General features: G+C 50.4%; 7 protein-coding genes across 7 annotated transcripts; 4 read left to right on the plus strand and 3 right to left on the minus strand.

Annotated features, from left to right (window-relative positions):
• Positions 1 to 1,074: 1,074 nt before the first annotated feature.
• Positions 1,075 to 2,418, minus strand: GL50803_00136020 (Beta-tubulin 3; the record flags this gene model as incomplete). Its single annotated transcript, XM_001707323.1, has 1 exon — positions 1,075 to 2,418. The coding sequence occupies one exon, from the start codon at positions 2,416 to 2,418 to the stop codon at positions 1,075 to 1,077; it is 1,344 nt and encodes a 447-aa protein (XP_001707375.1).
• Positions 2,419 to 2,642: 224 nt separating this feature from the next.
• On the plus strand, positions 2,643 to 4,172 carry GL50803_0015832 (Aminoacyl-histidine dipeptidase; the record flags this gene model as incomplete). Its single annotated transcript, XM_001707322.2, has 1 exon — positions 2,643 to 4,172. The coding sequence occupies one exon, from the start codon at positions 2,643 to 2,645 to the stop codon at positions 4,170 to 4,172; it is 1,530 nt and encodes a 509-aa protein (XP_001707374.2).
• Positions 4,173 to 4,179: 7 nt separating this feature from the next.
• Positions 4,180 to 5,643, plus strand: GL50803_0095233 (uncharacterized protein; the record flags this gene model as incomplete). The annotated part of the gene is made up of 1 exon (XM_001707321.1): positions 4,180 to 5,643. One exon carries the CDS (start codon positions 4,180 to 4,182, stop codon positions 5,641 to 5,643), a length of 1,464 nt encoding a protein of 487 aa, XP_001707373.1.
• Positions 5,644 to 5,711: 68 nt separating this feature from the next.
• GL50803_00136021 (Beta-tubulin 2) lies at positions 5,712 to 7,055 on the plus strand (the record flags this gene model as incomplete). Its single annotated transcript, XM_001707320.1, has 1 exon — positions 5,712 to 7,055. The coding sequence occupies one exon, from the start codon at positions 5,712 to 5,714 to the stop codon at positions 7,053 to 7,055; it is 1,344 nt and encodes a 447-aa protein (XP_001707372.1).
• Positions 7,056 to 8,330: 1,275 nt separating this feature from the next.
• Positions 8,331 to 17,858, plus strand: GL50803_0016768 (uncharacterized protein; the record flags this gene model as incomplete). Its single annotated transcript, XM_001707319.1, has 1 exon — positions 8,331 to 17,858. The coding sequence occupies one exon, from the start codon at positions 8,331 to 8,333 to the stop codon at positions 17,856 to 17,858; it is 9,528 nt and encodes a 3,175-aa protein (XP_001707371.1).
• Positions 17,840 to 19,162, minus strand: GL50803_00114651 (uncharacterized protein; the record flags this gene model as incomplete). The annotated part of the gene is made up of 1 exon (XM_038045674.1): positions 17,840 to 19,162. One exon carries the CDS (start codon positions 19,160 to 19,162, stop codon positions 17,840 to 17,842), a length of 1,323 nt encoding a protein of 440 aa, XP_037902333.1.
• GL50803_0026955 (uncharacterized protein) lies at positions 19,162 to 20,061 on the minus strand (the record flags this gene model as incomplete). The annotated part of the gene is made up of 1 exon (XM_038046002.1): positions 19,162 to 20,061. The coding sequence occupies one exon, from the start codon at positions 20,059 to 20,061 to the stop codon at positions 19,162 to 19,164; it is 900 nt and encodes a 299-aa protein (XP_037902334.1).
• Between the last annotated feature and the right edge of the window lie 222 nt (positions 20,062 to 20,283).

A 20,283-nucleotide genomic window follows, 5' to 3' on the forward strand; every position in this document is an offset into this window, starting at 1 on the left:
CCTGAAAGGCTAGACCATCTGGAAAAGATACTTGACCTCACAACATTTGTAGATCCATCACATATAGAGATCCGCTCATAGCCAGTGTGGTCATCGCATGGGATCCGTCGATGATGCGCTTATTATTTAAGTCTATAGCTTTCCTCTACAAAGGAGCCACCAGCGGCGGAAGCCGGCCAAAGCAGCAACAACGAGAAAGCCGGCCGCTGCCCCCTGCGATCGCTGCCCTCTTCCTGACCAGCTCCTTGGCTGGAACGCAGACGCCCTTCTGAGGACTGCGTCGATCTCACACATGCACACCCCCTGGTTCGATGAGGCCCTGGCGCCGCACCCTTCTGCACACGTCCGCTGGTCTACTTGGACGTTGTGGCCCGAAGTGACACACGAGAGGCACCTACCCGACTCATCGCAGGCAGCACACAACGGCATGCCAGAGGAACACTCGACTGCGGACACACACCCGGATCTATCCAGCGCCGGCAGGAAGCCCCGCTCGCACCAGCACCTCCGCACGCCGCCGGACACCTCTCCCACCACCTTGTCCCCGGTGCACTCCTCCAGGCACGACTGCCCGTCCAGGCTCACGAAAAGCTCCTCCGCGCACTCTGTGCAGAAGGATGTATGCCCGCAGGTCTTGCACCCCGGAGTGGCGCAGGGCAGGCACGCGTCTCCGTATGCGTAGTACCCGTCCACACAGGCGCCGGGGTCGACGCAGCTCCCGGTGGCGGCACCCGAGGCCTTCTTCAGGAGCTTGTCAGAGGGGCACCTGGTGCAGCGGCCGGGGCCAGGGGCAGTGCACTCCAGGCACCCAGGGGCACAGGGCTGCAGGCTCCCATCGGCCGATATCCAGTACCCCTTCTTGGTCGTTGTGCACTTCCCGCCTGACTGCTTATCACAGATAGTACTTCCCGGATAGTACTTCGTTGTGTAGCAGCCCGTTCATCAGGAAGGCCGCTTCAGAGCAGGCAGGGCAACCTAGGAGTGCACACCCGGCCCGGCGCTTGTCACAAACGACCACTCACAGCGGCAAACGGAGGTGCAGGCCTGCTTAGAATGCGCGGAGAGTTTACTCACTCAGGCGTACTCGTCGCCGAAGTCCTCCTCCTCCTCGAACTCCTCGCCCTCGTCGACGCCGGCCTCCTGGTACTGCTGGTACTCGGAGACGAGGTCGTTCATGTTCGACTCGGCCTCTGTGAACTCCATCTCGTCCATCCCCTCGCCCGTGTACCAGTGGAGGAAGGCCTTGCGGCGGAACATCGCCGTGAACTGCTCGCCGACGCGCTTGAAGAGCTCCTGGATGCACGTGGAGTTTCCGATGAAGGTCGCGGCCATCTTGAGCCCGCGCGGCGGGATGTCGCAGACGCTGACCTTCATGTTGTTCGGGATCCACTCGACGAAGTACGAGGAGTTCTTGTTCTGGATGTTGAGCATCTGCTCGTCGACCTCCTTCGTGGACATGCGCCCGCGGAACATGGCGGCGGCGGTCAGGTAGCGGCCGTGGCGCGGGTCGGACGCGGCCATCATGTTCTTGTTGTCGAACATCTGGGAGACGAGCTCGGGGACCGTGAGGGCGCGGTAGATCTGGGAGCCGCGGCTCGTCAGGGGCGCGAAGCCGACGAGGAAGAAGTGGAGGCGCGGGAACGGGATCAGGTTGACCGCGAGCTTGCGGAGGTCGGCGTTGAGCTGGCCGGGGAAGCGGAGGCAGCTCGTGCAGCCGGACATGACGAGCGAGACGAGGTGGTTGAGGTCTCCGTAGGTGGGGCACGTGAGCTTGAGCGTGCGGAAGCAGATGTCGTAGAGGGCCTCGTTGTCGATGCAGAAGACCTCGTCGGCGTGCTCGACGAGCTGGTGGACCGAGAGGGTCGCGTTGTACGGCTCAACGACCGTGTCCGAGACCTTCGGGGACGGGACGACGGAGAACGTGCACATCATGCGGTCGGGGTACTCCTCGCGGATCTTCGCGATGAGGAGCGTGCCCATCCCGGCGCCCGTGCCGCCCCCCAGGGAGTGGCAGATCTGGAAGCCCTGGAGGCAGTCGCACGCCTCGGACTCCTTGCGGACGACGTCGAGGACGGCGTCGACGAGCTCGGCGCCCTCCGTGTAGTGGCCCTTCGCCCAGTTGTTCCCGGCGCCGGACTGGCCGAAGACGAAGTTGTCGGGGCGGAAGATCTGCCCGAAGGGGCCTGCGCGGACAGAGTCCATCGTGCCCGGCTCGAGGTCCACGAGGATGGCGCGGGGGACGTACCTGCCGCCCGCCGCCTCGTTGAAGTAGACGTTGATCCTCTCGATCTGGAGCTCCGAGTCCCCGCGGTACTCGCCGCTCGGGTCGACGCCGTGCTCGTCGGAGATGACCTCCCAGAACTTCGCGCCGATCTGGTTGCCGCACTGGCCTGCCTGGATGTGGACAATCTCACGCATTTTTAAATCGGCGCCGGCGGAATCTGGATTTGGCGGCGGCCAAGTTCAGATTGCGTAACAATAAATATGCAATAATGACATGAATGCAACCACTGTTATATACCATAGGTGGTCCTGTGGGAATCCTTACTTAATGGTACAAGGCGATAAGTCAACAAAGTGTTGGAGCACCTACGGAAATGTCCAATAAATACAATATTTACACTACAAATGCCGTCTTAAAAATGTCCCTGCCTGAGTTGAACGAGCTCGAGCCCAAGGATCTCTGGCAAAACTTCTTCTTTATGTGCGGGATACCACATGGGTCGGGAAATGTCACGGCTATCGTCCAGGCCCTCAAGGAGCGTGCCGAAGCAGCCGGTCTCAAGGCGACCATTGAAGCCTCCTCCGGGAATCTTCTCATTGTGAAGGAGGCAGACCCAGGATGCGAGAATGCCCCAACAGTCTGCCTACAAGGTCATTGTGACATGGTTTGCAGCAAGCGTGCCACGACAGAGCACGACTTCCTCAAAGATCCGATTCGCCCACGTCTTGAGATGACGGACGGCAAGCTCTGTATGTATGCAAACGGGACGACTCTCGGGGCAGATAACGGGATCGGCGTCTCTGCTGCCCTCGCGATTGCTTGTGACAAGACTCTGAAGACGGGCCGTATCGAGGTCCTCGTCACTATCGACGAGGAGACTACAATGCACGGCGTGAAGCACATGGGGACGGACCTTCTCGAAGCCAAGTACTTGCTGAATCTGGACTCTGAGGACCTCGGGGTCGTAACTATTGGGTCTGCAGGAGGGTTCAATGGCAACTTTTACTTCAATCCCGCAACCTTCAAGACCATAGATTGTGACTCTTGCAATTGCCTGAGTATTGAAGTCAAGGGATTCTCGGGTGGACACTCTGGCGTCGACATCCACCATTACAGAGGCAATGCTATAAAGATTATGGCGCGTATCCTGGACATTGCCTGTAGCCTTGAGTATCAAGGAAAGATTTGCTCCATCAAGGGCGGAACAGCCCACAATGCAATTCCTATGGACTGTTCTGCCTGTCTGTGCTTCTGCGGTGTCAGTCAGGCCAAGATCGCCAGCTTCATTTCTGAAGCCAAAAAGCTTGCGGAGGATCTTAAGACTGAGTACAAGACAACCGACAGTGACGCCACGATAGTGATTCATGAGCAGAGCCAGACCTGCCATGGCAAGTGCACTCATGCTCTCTATGTTTCGTCGCGCAGCCTTGTTGACTTTCTGCTTACTTGCCCCTCTCAGGTTATTCGCGTGTCTCAGGACGTTGAAGGCCTTACGGAGAGCTCGATGAATCTGGGCAAAGTGAGGTTCAGCGCAGAGAACCTCCCTGGGAGTTACATTGTCACTCTGTCTCGTTCGTCGGTCAACTCCTACCTTGATGCCAACGACAAGATGTTGGCTGGGCTCGCCCGCATGGCCAGGATCTTCAAGTATAGCGGCAAGCTGGATCCGTACGGCGGCTGGACCCCGAATCCTCACTCCAAGCTGCTAGAGATCTGCAAGAGGCACTACGCAGACGCCCTCGGCGGGAAAGAGCCGATCGTGGAGGCCATCCACGCCGGCCTTGAGTGTGGCGAGATTATCTCTAGATATCCCAGCATGGAGGCTATTTCCATCGGGCCGACTATTAGGAATCCTCATAGTGACAGCGAACTCTGTGAAGTGGAGACTGTTCTGCCGTTCTACAATGTCGTCAAGGGCATTGTCTCGGAGATTGCCACCCTCCAGTAAATTTTGAATGCCGTTTATTCCGTGGGTGCTGTGTCGCAGACTCTCAGGCTTGCTCAGAGAGCAGATTCGCAGGTCCCTTGAGGCAGTGGGCGATTATATAATTCGCGGAAGAGAAGGAGGAACTAGACTCCAGTTTATTGTTATTCCATCCGGGGAAGCTGTGGCGTCATCACATCTTCTGCTAGACGAGATTATGGATCTTATTCAGGTTTCTTCTCCAGACACGCACATAGTGAGCTCTCTAGGGTCTGACATAATACAAAACGTTCCTTGGGATAGGACGGACATTGCTTTGATCGTCGATGGAAACGACCTCTTTCCGCTACGGGGAAATGACGATGGTGCGCTTCGAGTCATGCGGTGTTTCCTATCCCATATAAGGGCCAACGAGGCTTCGCGCATCCTTCTTATCATATTAACAACCGCACTTCCCACTGTCTTCATTTACATGTTCAAGAAAACTATGGCCCGGGCCGTCGGCCAGATAACGCTTTTAGTGCCCCAGAGCATACAATGCTGTCCACTACATATTGGCATGGACCTCTGCGATAGTATCCTTGGAGAGCTGCTCGTAGAAGGAGTTCTCCCAAGTAAAGACAGTGTCAACTATATGAATAGTCTCGACGGGTCAGAACTTATAATGCTGCCTGAGATGATCTACCGAGCCCTTACACAGACTGGAGCAGTGCAGACTAAGGTAGCTAATCATCTGTGCAAGATTCTAAACACGTGTCTTCTAATATACCAAGTCATGATACAGCACATCCCCTTCCAAGGAGAGCTGAGTACATTTTGCTTGTTTCTAATTAACATGTTGAAGGGCCGCCTTGACCAGTGGCCCCACTCTCGGGCAATAACCTTGGCAACAGAGCGGGAAATGGATACAGCCCAAATGGCTATTCTATCAAAGTGTATATGTGACATTTTAGAGAAAGGGTCGGTGCAATCAGACCCTAGGGACACGCCCCGCTGGGTCTCAGAGTACAACAGTATGCTCAAAAAAGAGGTAGCGTTGCTAAGCGACGACCTCCTAACTATAGAAAGTTGGCCTGCAAAACGCCGCACGCAGCACGCGCACACGATTTTTAACACAGTATACGGAGGGATAATCGGACACCTGTTCCCCCTGTCTCTTTGGGATGCTGTCTATACAACGGAGAACAGTTCCTTGTTCCTCGTAGGACAGCATAACAACCCAAATATCCAACTTGACGGCTTGATTGGCTCATACAATGACACCATCTGTGAAGCAACCTGGAGCATTCTCAAGACAGTGAGGGCAGGGTCTATTGCTGTCAACACCCTCTTCCAACAAGCAGCAGAAAACTACTTCAAAACCCATTGGATACGGTCAGATGATCATACAACGCTGATCAGTGACTTCATCACCTTCCTAATGGCACTGCAGCAGGCACAGATAGTGACAATCACCGCTCAGAGCGCCAGACTGATGGTTGAAATGATTATATGATTGCCATTTAAATTGCAATCTGAACTTGGCCGCCGCCAAATCCAGATTCCGCCGGCGCCGATTTAAAAATGCGTGAGATTGTCCACATCCAGGCAGGCCAGTGCGGCAACCAGATCGGCGCGAAGTTCTGGGAGGTCATCTCCGACGAGCACGGCGTCGACCCGAGCGGCGAGTACCGCGGGGACTCGGAGCTCCAGATCGAGAGGATCAACGTCTACTTCAACGAGGCGGCGGGCGGCAGGTACGTCCCCCGCGCCATCCTCGTGGACCTCGAGCCGGGCACGATGGACTCTGTCCGCGCAGGCCCCTTCGGGCAGATCTTCCGCCCCGACAACTTCGTCTTCGGCCAGTCCGGCGCCGGGAACAACTGGGCGAAGGGCCACTACACGGAGGGCGCCGAGCTCGTCGACGCCGTCCTCGACGTCGTCCGCAAGGAGTCCGAGGCGTGCGACTGCCTCCAGGGCTTCCAGATCTGCCACTCCCTGGGGGGCGGCACGGGCGCCGGGATGGGCACGCTCCTCATCGCGAAGATCCGCGAGGAGTACCCCGACCGCATGATGTGCACGTTCTCCGTCGTCCCGTCCCCGAAGGTCTCGGACACGGTCGTTGAGCCGTACAACGCGACCCTCTCGGTCCACCAGCTCGTCGAGCACGCCGACGAGGTCTTCTGCATCGACAACGAGGCCCTCTACGACATCTGCTTCCGCACGCTCAAGCTCACGTGCCCCACCTACGGAGACCTCAACCACCTCGTCTCGCTCGTCATGTCCGGCTGCACGAGCTGCCTCCGCTTCCCCGGCCAGCTCAACGCCGACCTCCGCAAGCTCGCGGTCAACCTGATCCCGTTCCCGCGCCTCCACTTCTTCCTCGTCGGCTTCGCGCCCCTGACGAGCCGCGGCTCCCAGATCTACCGCGCCCTCACGGTCCCCGAGCTCGTCTCCCAGATGTTCGACAACAAGAACATGATGGCCGCGTCCGACCCGCGCCACGGCCGCTACCTGACCGCCGCCGCCATGTTCCGCGGGCGCATGTCCACGAAGGAGGTCGACGAGCAGATGCTCAACATCCAGAACAAGAACTCCTCGTACTTCGTCGAGTGGATCCCGAACAACATGAAGGTCAGCGTCTGCGACATCCCGCCGCGCGGGCTCAAGATGGCCGCGACCTTCATCGGAAACTCCACGTGCATCCAGGAGCTCTTCAAGCGCGTCGGCGAGCAGTTCACGGCGATGTTCCGCCGCAAGGCCTTCCTCCACTGGTACACGGGCGAGGGGATGGACGAGATGGAGTTCACAGAGGCCGAGTCGAACATGAACGACCTCGTCTCCGAGTACCAGCAGTACCAGGAGGCCGGCGTCGACGAGGGCGAGGAGTTCGAGGAGGAGGAGGACTTCGGCGACGAGTACGCCTGAGTGAGTAAACTCTCCGCGCATTCTAAGCAGGCCTGCACCTCCGTTTGCCGCTGTGAGTGGTCGTTTGTGACAAGCGCCGGGCCGGGTGTGCACTCCTAGGTTGCCCTGCCTGCTCTGAAGCGGCCTTCCTGATGAACGGGCTGCTACACAACGGAGCACTATCCGGGAAGCACTATCTGTGGTAAGCAGTCAAACGGAAAGTGTGAGAAGACCAAGGAGGGGTACGGGATATCGCCCGATGGAAAGCTGCTGGAGTGCGACCCGACATGTCTGGGGTGCACTGCCCCTGGCCCCGGCCGCTGCACCAGGTGCCCCTCTGACAAGCTCCTGAAGAAGGCCTCGGGTGCCGCCACCGGGAGCTGCGTCGACCCCGGCGCCTGTGTGGACGGGTACTACGCATACGGAGACGCGTGCCTGCCCTGCGCCACTCCGGGGTGCAAGACCTGCGGGCATACATCCTTCTGCACAGAGTGCGCGGAGGAGCTTTTCGTGAGCCTGGACGGGCAGTCGTGCCTGGAGGAGTGCACCGGGGACAAGGTGGTGGGAGAGGTGTCCGGCGGCGTGCGGAGGTGCTGGTGCGAGCGGGGCTTCCTGCCGGCGCTGGATAGATCCGGGTGTGTGTCCGCAGTCGAGTGTTCCTCTGGCATGCCGTTGTGTGCTGCCTGCGATGAGTCGGGTAGGTGCCTCTCGTGTGTCACTTCGGGCCACAACGTCCAAGTAGACCAGCGGACGTGTGCAGAAGGGTGCGGCGCCAGGGCCTCATCGAACCAGGGGGTGTGCATGTGTGAGATCGACGCAGTCCTCAGAAGGGCGTCTGCGTTCCAGCCAAGGAGCTGGTCAGGAAGAGGGCAGCGATCGCAGGGGGCAGCGGCCGGCTTTCTCGTTGTTGCTGCTTTGGCCGGCTTCCGCCGCTGGTGGCTCCTTTGTAGAGGAAAGGCGCATCAGTGCCCCATCAAACGCTAGATTCATTGTATTGAGTCTACGTGGCGGTGTGACACCCTGTCCAGTGGTCTGCTTGCGCCGTATGGTAAAGAATCAGAGTAAAGTCATACAGGAGGCAGAAGGCGAAAAAGAACATAGCCTTCGTGTGCTATGTAGCACTGAAGATCTGCTAATCAACTCTGTTAAAACTTTCATATGTCTATTACCATCGACAAGATATAGCCGTCTGAAAATAGATACCAAAGAAGTGTCTATACATTAGATAAAGCCAGCAGACATTTGATGTGAAATCTGCCAAATTTTGATAAAGAGAAACAAAAAGCAGAATCAAGGATGACCTCCGAGAGTCTTTTAAGCCAGATGTATACTGGCGAGGAGCTCTTTCATTGCTATGATCGAACGTTTTACGCAAAGGGAGCAACGGTCTATGTTTTAAATGAGGACGGATCAACTATTCCGTTTTATACCAATGGCGCTGGAAAGATTGACGCCCTAGCCGTCACAGAAGGCGCACAGTATCTCTTTCTGGCGTACACAAAATTAGCCACGTCAAGCATTGACGTGATAGCTCTGGAGACGAAAACCTTGATCCATACCTATCAGCTACCTTCTGACGTCACCTACATCTCTCGCATGGCTATTAGTCCTGATAGCCAGGTTCTTGCATTCATCACAGCACTTCCGAGAGAGGTTCTTTACGTGATGCGATTAAACCACATGAACACGGCATTAATCTCTGCGCAGCTCGATCTCTCTGGAAACCGGGCCTTGCTATCATTTTCTACAGATGAGGTGGCGCGGCCTGGGTCGCTAAGCTCCCCTCGACCATCTTCTTGGATTGGTTTGTCCTTTTGTCCAGAGGGCCATGCTCTAATGTGCATATCGCATAGGATCTCTCTACTTGTCACGTTTCATTTCACTGCACAGTTCTGTTACCTCGTTGCGCGTCAAGTAGGGCTAAACCTCCGTTCCTCCAAGAGAGCCTTAACTGCCACAGAGTTCATTTCTAACAACTACATACATTCTATTGATCCGCAGACTATCAGAGGCACCGATGACTTCGCAGATTTTTCACTATCTGATCAGCAAGCGGAGTCATTGTCAGCAGGACAGTATATTGTTTCGCAACAATACGGGGGTTCAGGTCTTCCTATGGGAAAGAAAACCTCCCAGAAGCTTTCTTCACCTGACGGAGATTGGTCAGTTCACTCTGAAGACGAGGTAAGCACACTCTTGCAGAACGTTTATTCTCAATCAGTAGATACCAGCGACCGGCTGCACCACGATCCCCTTGAGCTACTTCCTCTCGTCTCTACTTACTGTAGTCTTGACAATAACGCGTCAACCAATCCAACGGACTTTGGTGCCATTTCTATCAGTACTACACTCTCCTCACATTTTTATTCTATAGACAAGGTGTTAGATGACGAGGCAGATGAACTTGAAGACTACTTTCTTTTTCCTAACGGCCTTAGAACCACTGATCCCTTAGCAACTCTCACAAATCTTATAAAAGTTCATAACTTTAACTTGATAGATATCAGGAAGGTCTTCCACTTCACTGGATCTCACGTTTGGATCCCTAAGCAATCAGTTTGCTTAATTGTTTGCAGAAACATGGGAATACTGGCTGTGGCGGTCCCTGATTTTAAGTATATTTACTCATCTGAGAATAGGAAAGCCGTAGCAGCAGGCTCATTTATCTTTCCTCCCCCACCGAAGACTGCGTTTCTGATCACCGACTACGGAACAAACGACCCGGCCTTTGACATGAAGACTTGGGTATCAGCCCCGGATAGTCTGTTGGGTCTTGGCGATGGCATTAGTAACCGCTATCTTTCCAAGTATAAGACGATTCCAAATCTTCCCCTCAATACCTGGTATCTTGGAGATAGACGTCTCATGTCTATTTCGTCATCTGTATATTTGAAGGCGGATACTCAAGCCATGGGCTCATACCCTCCCAATTACGATTTTGCACCTCCTCCAGAATCTGGTTCTAATATCACTGTGCATCCAGATGGAGAGCTACTGAATGAAGAAACGCAGAACTATAAATCTTACGTACTCATTCTCTGCGGGTTTGGGGATTCTACAGTCAAGTGGTTCAGCCTACCCTTGTCCGCTGAGACGACTCCGTTGAACATTAGTGACCCTGTGGCACCAATTTGCACCTATACCTATGCCTCCCTCGGGCCTGTTAGGTACATGACAATGGTACAATTAACTGATAGATCAACCTACTATCAGAAGGGAAACTCTTTCCATAACATCGTGTGTCTCTGTCTCTTTTCTGAAGTGTTTGCATACCTGCCTGCACACGCTCTTTTAGACAATTCCAGCCCCGCATCTAATAAGCCTCTTGTGAACCAGCAACCCGCTATTGATCAAGACCCTAAGGATGATGGTGATACCGCTCAGCAGCTTGACGCGCATTATCACAGTATAATGCTTCCCAGTAAGCCGGCACTCTTGTGCACCATTATTTCATCATTAGCATATAGGGGTGAGAACTTGAGGGCTACCCACTTCAGGTCGCTAATTAATATAAAAATAATGGCTAACTTGGAGGTCAATCGAGGCATTCTTTCCCACAATGCATATCGGTTGATTATTTATGCCTTGTCCAAATACAATAGTGGCGTACTTATTGATCATAGAAATAAGCGTTGTGCAAAGACCGATAATGGATCGCACAGATCTATTAAACCAACGGCATTAAAAGCAGACTTGAAGGAACCCAGTTGTTCGTCGAATCCTTTTATCAGTGTTTCTGACTATGTTCCACTTGTTACCGTTTGTAAGCCGATATCTCCGTCTCCATTTGCATGCAACACCGTAAGAAATTCCGTTGCCTTTCTAAGTTTTCCCATGTCGGCTCTGACTCCTCAAAAAGCTGAAGTACTTCAAAAGAGCCAAAATACTTTGCAGAGCAGTTCGCCTAAGACAGGCAGATCAATACACTGTGCATACATTGGGACGCTGGACTGCGGGCGCCTGTACATGTTATTTGCCGATGAGCAGCACCGTGTGTATACTCACTACTTCAGTTGCAGAATCCCCATGAGCATCATGGACAACACCTGGACAGTTCCGGACCCTATATGTTCCATGATATCTCTCCAAGAGTCAAAGTTTGTGATTACTGGCCATGTAAGTGGCTATATTCGCGTCTTCTCATCCGGCTTTTCGAATCTTGATTCTCTCCCTTTGAGCCACAGGATGATTATTAATCTGATATTCCGTGTCAAGGCGTCAGATTTGCCGATTGTGCACTTGGCAGCCTCTCCGTCTTCATCATACATTACTGCACTAGACAGCGCTGATAATCTATATCTTCTTGGTGGCCCACAGTACGAATTTGCTCTTTACGGCTTTATGCAGCTTAAGACTCAACCACACCTGACCCCGCAATTTGTCTCCCAGCCAGAACAAGCCTTTAGTGGAGACAAACCGTTACAAGAGAGTGTCACTTTTGGATATTCCCACGCATCGTTAAACTTTCAATCATACATAGTAGAAAGGTTCACTAATTTCATCATAGACGGACCATCGATTTCTTCTCTGTTACGCCGCATAACCGAACTTCACGACGTGACAACTCAGAAGTGCCTTCCAGAACAAAGCGACTATGGAGCAGATCTACTATTTACTGAAACGAGTGTCATGAAGGAGGTCGATGTGCTGAACCCTATCTTACCGTCGCCTGCTATGACACCTTCTATTGAAAGCCAAGATATAACAAAAGACACGCATAAGGTGTCACAGTATTTTATGACTCTTTACGAGACGTCACAGATGTACACTGTTCCCGTACGTAAGCATAGCATGAGCTCAGATGTTCTGAGCCAAAACTCCCATGCTGGTGATGCCGACGACGAGGACAACGCTGCGCTACGCCAGGTTCTGCATACATTTTGTAACAACCTGAGGCCAACCTACAATCCATTCATCGATGACTTCATTCCTTTATTGTTCAACAACACAACAGACCTTGTTTTAACTAATGATTGCATCTACATTTCTTTCTCGACCGGCGATATTTTGCGACTTAATTATCCTCAACTAAATATTTCTTCACTGCGTTCGGAGCTGAATGCTATCGTTTTACAAAATGATTACGACGATGCTCTGAATTCTAATTCTGAACGCGACCTGGAGAATGCATATGCAAGGTACACGAAAGTTGTCACAGATAATTTGATTCTTCCCTATTCTGCCATGAAGCCGTACATTATTCGCACAGGATATGCTGTGAAGTGTATTGCAGTAGACCCCATGTGTATTCCGCCACCATGTTCGCTCAGTGACCTTGTTTATGTAGGTCTAGAAGATGGGCGGGTGTTCTGCTATATCAGCAAGCATGAGATCGATCAAACCATGATGTCACGCATATCTCAATATGTCCAAGACACGCCCTTGGTCGGGCTTCCAGGGTCTTCAGGGTTTAGTGGGATATGCCAAATGCGCGGTCCGATAACGACTCTATCTGTACTGCACGATGGTGGTCTTCTTGCCGTCACAGATATGACGGGCCTCACTCTGGTTATGCAGCTTTGCCAAGTCACCACTGCGTTTTTGAAGCGAGTGATCAATCAGGCACGTGACTTGAACGACATGTCTGGACCGAATACAGCTCAATCATCTACTGTCATTCTTCCAACACAAAGCGATATGTACATACCAACCCCACACATCTACGGTATGCCCATCAGCATGACTCCTACAACATATTACTATATTGATAATGAGTCTGGTACATCCCTGACCACATTTTCTAGCTTGCACAGTAATTCGCTTCTTCGAGGCACCAACACATCCGTCGTTGATATGCATGGATCAACAATCTCTTACTTTTCTGAGCAATCTGACCATTACTGTATACTCCTTATTGGGACTTCAGTGGGCAGCGTTACTCTTCACTCTGTTGACAAGGCCCTGGTTACATCTGCAAAGCAATATGTTGCAGCTCTTGATTCGATGGTTACTCAGTTCCTTCAGGTGCAAACCACTCAGGAGAGCATGACAATCTCCGGTACAGGATCTAAAGCCTATATTGGCTGGAAGCTTGCTATAGAGCAAAGGCAGCGTGCTAGGTCTGCTGTTCTTACAACCAATGACTACCAAGCGCTAACTAAGCTTTATGAAAACCTGCTAGTATCCGTATCAGACTCTGAGCGTATCGTAGATGGATGCCTTTGGAAGCACCAGACCTCCCTAGCACCCCCACTGTATACGCACCATCCTATGGTCATCACCCTAGAATGCGATGAGATTTTGTCTGGGGTACGAGACTATGATACGCTTAACTGCTCTACAAAAGACCTTCTTGAGCAACAGGGAGAGCTTCGTCTTGACTCAGCTCTTGAAACTGTTCAAGTGGCAATCAAGCAAATGCAAAGCCGCATGGAGCTTGTTGTAGCACCATCCTACCAGGATGTCTCACTTCGGTTTGCAGCCCAAGTGTGTGCACTTCGATTCAATAGTAGATCAAAGCAGAAAAAGCTGGCCCGTCTCATTGGGGAAACACAGAAACTTAGGGAATCATGTAGAGAGCTAGAAGCAGACAATGCTCGGATATTAGCCGATCACGATCTAGATGCCATTTATAATGGCTCAGATATTCGCTCCTTAGAGGGCCTTCTGCATGTAAAGCAGGATCTAAACCTTGTTCCTAGCGAAATCCCTGCACTTACGGCCATTCAAAGTCGGGTTATGAGTAGGGATATCGCTGGCTCCATTCTATCAAGAATCGATTCAATTAAGAGCTTTAAGGCATCTATGAAAGAGTTAGAGACTGCTGCGGACTCTCTGGAAGTCGAGCAAGATCATCCAGAGTCTTCGATTGTTGATGTCAACAAGCTGTTACGTGCGACCGCACGAGTTTCTGAGAATGCATTTAGGATATCAGACGAAGTTACGCTACTGGTTAGGAGCTATCTCCTCAAGCACATGGTCAAAGTAGAACAGTACATGAAGGCCACTCTTCTCCGCTCTCTGTCCTATTTACACGTTTTAGAAGACCAGCTTATCCACAAAGCATCTTCAGATGAGATAGGCTATGCCGTATGTGGCCTAGCAGACCCTTGCATTCACGTGGTCTCCTTCCCCATACCAAAAATCTCAGGGAACATTATGACTAAGGCCAGGAAGGTGTGCTTACTGCGCTCTGCGCAGATAGTCTCTGAGCGGTACAGTATTTATGCACCGCAAGTCACTTTGCAGCGCGCACCCCAAGGCAAAGACAACGATGATCATTCTCACCGTTTTAAGGACAATCCTAACCAAATTGTCTTTGGGTCATCAACATTACCTCAGCCACACAAATCTATTTTCACACGTATCATGACAAATAAGGAGCTGCCATATGACGAAACAGGTACACTTCTAGACTTTTCTGCTGCCCTTCAATATTCGCCCAGAGTGTACCACTATAAACCAAAAGACCCCTTTTTCCTAGAGGACAATAAGGTTCACCTTTCCAATACTGATGACCAAGATCAGACAAAGGATTCTCAAGACGCCGCACAGACACATCTGGATTTGCCTGGATCCCAAACTCTTTATTCAATGTTGCAGCTCTCTACCCTTATATTTGACAGAGCCCCGCAGATACCTTTCGCTCAGGTTGCCGCTGGTGACTCCTTGGGGTTCGTTTATCCAAAGCTTCCTACAGCAGATGTCATTGGAAGTCATGAGTCTTTATCGCTCCGACGGGCCCTCTTTACTGAAGCAGAGTGTGCTTTTTCAATTCGTGCAAAGCAGCAGATTCTTCTCTTACAGGCCATTGGTCTGCTTTTGATGAAAGACTTTAACATAAAGCTTGCAGAAGAGCGCGATAAGAAGTATAAACTACAGTCGCGAATTCATGATATAGCAGCTCAGATCAAAGATAATAGCAAAGAACTGGTGTACCTAGCAAAGGAGTCGGTGCTGATGGGACTTATTGAGCAAGAGCGCAAAAGAGTTTTTGCAGATCTTCAGAGTCAAGGAATAGGTGTCGAGGACGCAGCAAGCAAGGCAGCAAAGCAAGCCATCCTCGGCTTACCCAATGAAGACGTGATTGCGCAATTGGCAATTGAAAACGTTGATATAAAGCTTTTAGACATCAACACCATAACGGGCTACAGTCCAGGAGGCGGAGATGCTGGCATAGAAGCCTGCGAAAGCTTAGCCATCATGCTTGGATATAATCCGTATTTACAGCACAACCAGAGTGGAGACAGGAAGAGTTACATTGACACTTTGACGGATAGCTTGCGGACCTTAGCTAACCAGTGCACAATGGAAAAGACACTCCAAACCATAGTAGATTTTCTGGCATATATCAACGGCACCGGCCTTTCTGAAATAAGCAAGACTGGAGTAAGTGCGGCTGACATTCAGCAGGCACAGCTAGTGTCAGCAAACTTGTTAGGGTTCAGTCTTAAGTTTGCAAATTTGACAAACAACTCTGCGGTCAATGCGGCAATCCTCACGTTAACAGATGAAGGTCTTTTCAAAATTGACCATTTGAAGACGCTGATCCGTAGGATTAAAGAGCAAGAGAAGACAAAGAATAATGTAACTAACAAGGAGGTCCTGAGACTTTGGTATTCATATAAGCGAGCCCTCTACGATATGATGCGCGGAGCTATTGATGCAGCAAATCGCGTTACTGTGCGAGACATTCCCATTCCAACTGTCTTCGGTTTGGACAAAATCCCTGGGATGAAACTAACAAAAGAGCAGGAGCAAGAGCTTGACATTTATAATAACAAGATCAAGGAGCTTGTAGATAAACGTCTGAAGGAGAAGCGGCAGCTCGAAGCATCATGTGGTAGTCTCCGTGAGCAAGCGGAGAAATTGAGCATGCAATTTGACAATGATAGGCTACATATATTACGTGCAATACGCTTCAATGCAGAACTAAAGCTACAAGCTATCCAGCTTGCCATAGGATCTTTGAACTTGCGGCTTTTAGATAGGGCTAAGACCCTTGGAACCACCAGTGATCTTACCCGCTATGAACGATATCTATCTTCCGAGACAGTCGCGCTAAATAACGCAGAGTTGGTGGCTTCATCAATCCTTAATAGGCTCCAGCAGCGATTAGTAATTCTTAGATCTGCTGAAAAATTCTATAACCTGGGAATTAAACGCGAATTACAGGATCCTCACTTCCTTAAATACCTTAAGCAGAAAAGTAATCCAAAGATCACTAGGAATGCTCTTCGGCAGTATTTCACCACAAAACCTGATTTAGATTCGGCTGTTCGGGACTTGCTTAACACCACCCCGGCAAAGCAACACAGTCTGACTGGAACTCTAGCAAGCAGTACGTTCAGCACTAGCGGTGTGAGTGCCGCCATAAGCGGAGTGGCCCCTGGATCCACGTCGTCCCAGAGCGGCAATATTTCATTTGACATGATACAGAACATCAACACTAGCGTTATGAACATTGCAGATCCACAAGCGGTTGCTGCCTCTCAGCAAAAACAGGCATTGCTAATAGAGTCAGAAGAAGAGGCCATAAAATGGCTGGCGCAGACACACAGTATTGTTGCTCACTACGAGGAGGGCGATTTTCGAGACCTAACTTTCGAAGTGGCTCTGGCAGAGGCTTTATACTTTGATTCCAATGACACCCCTGCTGAGATAGCCAACTTAATGTCGCTTCCGGCGCCAGAAAACCCCGTCATAGTGTCTCTCATACATAAGATCGTTCCTCTTCATGGCCTTCCAAATATAACCCAACTACTTTCCCAGGTACCTTCAAACAATCAAGAGCTGAAGATTTTTGATGTAATACGATGCACAAAACTTGCTCTAGAGCTTCAGATCTATGAAACAACAAAACTCCTTCAAGATGTCCAAACTCACGTCGGAAAACTAAAGACGGAGGGATCATTCTTTGCTGGGAAACTAGAACGCCATCACAGCGACACTTTGGCACTATCTCGACAGCTTAATGCAGAATTCATCAACCTGCCGCTCCTTGTTCTTGTATCTGAAGGCCAAGTGGAGTCATCTCGTGCCTGGGACTTTGCAGTTGACAAAAAGCCCCTTGTCTTTGGTGGAATTAGAGTGGGAATAGACATTGAGAAGACGCAGACTAGATTCCTCAACAGGACAATAAACAAGTTCGACGAGGATTATACCAACATCGAACTGGATGCAGATTGGGATCCTGAAAAGACAAATACTGTTGAAATGGACAACGAGGACGAAGGCGTTTTGCTCCAGGATAACTCCTCCTTTGTTATCCTCGGAAGCAGCTACATAGATGAGTTGAATGATCGTATACGGATCTTGGGCGAGCGCCGCAGCACGGTGCTGATGAACCTGGCTCGCTTCAGACAGCAAACGAAAATTGTACAGTATAGAATCAACCTCATAGAGTGGCAGCGTAAGGATGCAATCGCACAAACAAAAGACTATCAGCTCATCCGCGTTAGTAAGGAAATGCATGATGTCTTGCGCGAAAGTTCATCTACAACAGAAAAACGCAGTAGAGAAGTCAGCACAGTCCAACGAAAGCTAGAACACACTCGAAAAGCAAACATTCTTGCCAATAACCAACTGGAGAACAAGATCAATGCGGTGCCTTTAGAGATACAGGCCATTGAACAGCAAAATATCGCGATAGAGGCGCGCATAAATGAACTACGTGCAAAGAACATTCAGCGTCGACAGGCGATACCAGAAGCTGAGCTAAATGAAGCAGAAATAGATTCTAAAGCAGAAGCCGATAAAAAGTTCCGCAGAATTGCAGCGCTGCGTAAGATGAAGGAACTTAGCAAGGCCCAAGAGGAGGAGCTACAATTCCTTATGCGCGAGCTTGAGAAGCTGCGTCGCAGAACCTATCCTAGCTTTGATTGATCCATTTTGGGATTTGTACGCGATGGTAGGGCACAAGCCACGTCGAGTGAACTCTTTACAAACCTTTCAACGCTAAGCTCACAAATCGTAGCAAGCATGCAGGCGACGTCATCTACCAAAGGTAGTTCAGCTGAGTTCTCATCTATAGCCCTTGACTGAGTACCACTCGATCCAATAAACTCTTCCAGTGAAAACGAGTTGAAGGGTTTATATACTAAGAAATTGAGGCCTATGGCTTTGAAGAACTTAGTTGTTTCAGTTGACCACATGAAAGAGTTATGATAACGAACAGTCAAGTTCGACGGGAGCAAGCTTGGACTTGAATATTTCCAGAAATCATCCTGAGAACGAGCTAGCATGAGAGAAAGGTATGCTAGTAGCAAAAGAATGCAGACATATCGACAGGGAGACAGAAGATTCCTTGATATGCTGCTGTTAGAAGACGCTGCTGGTATAGGCATAAAGGCATGGAAGCCGCAGAGAGGTATTGGATAAAGGGTGGATAGGCGTGTAGATAACTCAATCCATGGAGTAATTAAAGGATGGTCCAACTTGTAGCCTTGGAAAACCAAACATAGTGATGCAATCTGGGTAAATGCTGTCCTAACATCAAAGAGCAATCGTGCCCGTGTCATTGGAGAAAGGATGAGAATGGGGAGAATTCGGTAGCACCTGGAAACAAGTAGGAGAGACGGAGGCTTTTGGGCCGTGTCCCTACTTTCCAGGTACAAAGTGATACATGAAGGCATCACAAGTTCTCCCGCTAGCTCAGCTGCAAGGACATAGGTTGCAATAGCCATTGCCTTAGGACGAGATAACAAAGTTAAGATGCTGGATGATGAGATGTTTGGCTCTAGACCATTGGCTTGACACTCTAAAATCGCATTTGCTACAAAGTTGGCATGAATACTAGAGAAGGTGCCAGGGTCTTCAGCAATGACGGTCCGGAAATGTTGATATATCCCTAGGACTGACGAGCAAGCACGCTTCCAAATAGCTGATAGAGTCTTGCTAGGCAGAGAAAATTGTCGGAGTCTTCGAGAGTACTTATTATATGACAATCTCAGTTCTTTGAGCCCTTCATCATCAAGCTGCACTTTTCTGCGCGTGTGCTTCTTTATAGAACGACGTGGTTTCACTGTTTGCGTGGTTATCCACTTGTTCTTCAGTGTCTCTGTAAATTGCTCAGGAGTCACGAACTGTGCGCTCTCGTTGTCTTGGATATATTTGCAGCGCCTGCACAAGTATATGGTCCCGTCGCCCTGCAATTCTAATGTGTCCAGATGACAGCGAGGACATCGCATTAGTCTGCGGTATATTTATTTGATTCAGGCTCTTGTCTGTGGAGCGCTTGACGGAATCTACAAGCCATTGCAAATAGCGAACCCATTCCCTGTGACTCTAGAAATAGGGGCTCGTCGCGGAGGCGTCTTAAAGAAAGGTACTCAAGAGGCTTTTTGCGCCGTATTCCTAACAAGGCTGCACTATATGCGTCCATGTGCTTGAGAATACCCTGTATCAATGTGTGAAGGCGTGCACCCAGTGGTAAAAAGACGATCATCAGCCTGACGTCTGTGCAGTGACGGAGAACATGCGCTGCCCGCCGAACGGTCTGAACTGCCATGACGGAAGCACGCTCTAGCTTTTCAATAGCTGCTGCCACTGCAGAAAGAAGCTCGTAGTACGCTTTCGGTGTCATTCTGCCCCTTGGAACACACCTTTCGAGAGACCAGTCCTTGCGCAAGACCTGATTCGTCAACGAAGTGGCACGTTGCAGAAAATGGTGGACTGGCAGGCGCCTATAAGAGCTGAAAGATATCTTCAAATATGCATGTGTCTCTCTGACTACTTTGAGGGTTTCGGGGGCTGAAATTGCCTGTTTTAACGCTATAAACGAGCTGTGTAAAAGACTCATATTGAGCTTTTCAGGTACAAAACTAGGGTAATCTTCTCCATTAACCATTCTCCAGAGAGAAAACGTGTCTGCAGACATGGCTCGGATTCTTTTGAATTGGTGGTAGTTTTCAAGAGTACTTGATGGCTCAGCTGGTAATGGAGAAACGTCGCACACTTTACGTGTACATCTTCCAGACTTTGCAGAAGCAGTATCAAAGCTCTGATGTTTTTCACAGAATGTCAGTCTGACCCTGTAATGAGAAATTGAGGGTTGGCCATGAATTGAGGCATGATTACATACACACATGTGTACCTTTATTAGCCTCCGCTTTGGGAAAAGAGCACTACAACAAGAGTGTAACTGTATAAGCTTTCGATCTAAGGAGCGCCTGCCCTCCAGAATACTTACAGAAATATTGCTAGAATACACGCTTATGTGATAGGCCACTGGATTGATAGCAATTCTAGACCGTTGATATAAAGGTTATGTTTACTATTTATCTTCACAAAAGTACATTGCCTTGGGAGA

This window comes from Giardia intestinalis, chromosome 5 (assembly GCF_000002435.2).
Source record: "Giardia intestinalis strain WB C6 chromosome 5, whole genome shotgun sequence".
NCBI classification, from domain to species: domain Eukaryota; phylum Fornicata; order Diplomonadida; family Hexamitidae; genus Giardia; species Giardia duodenalis.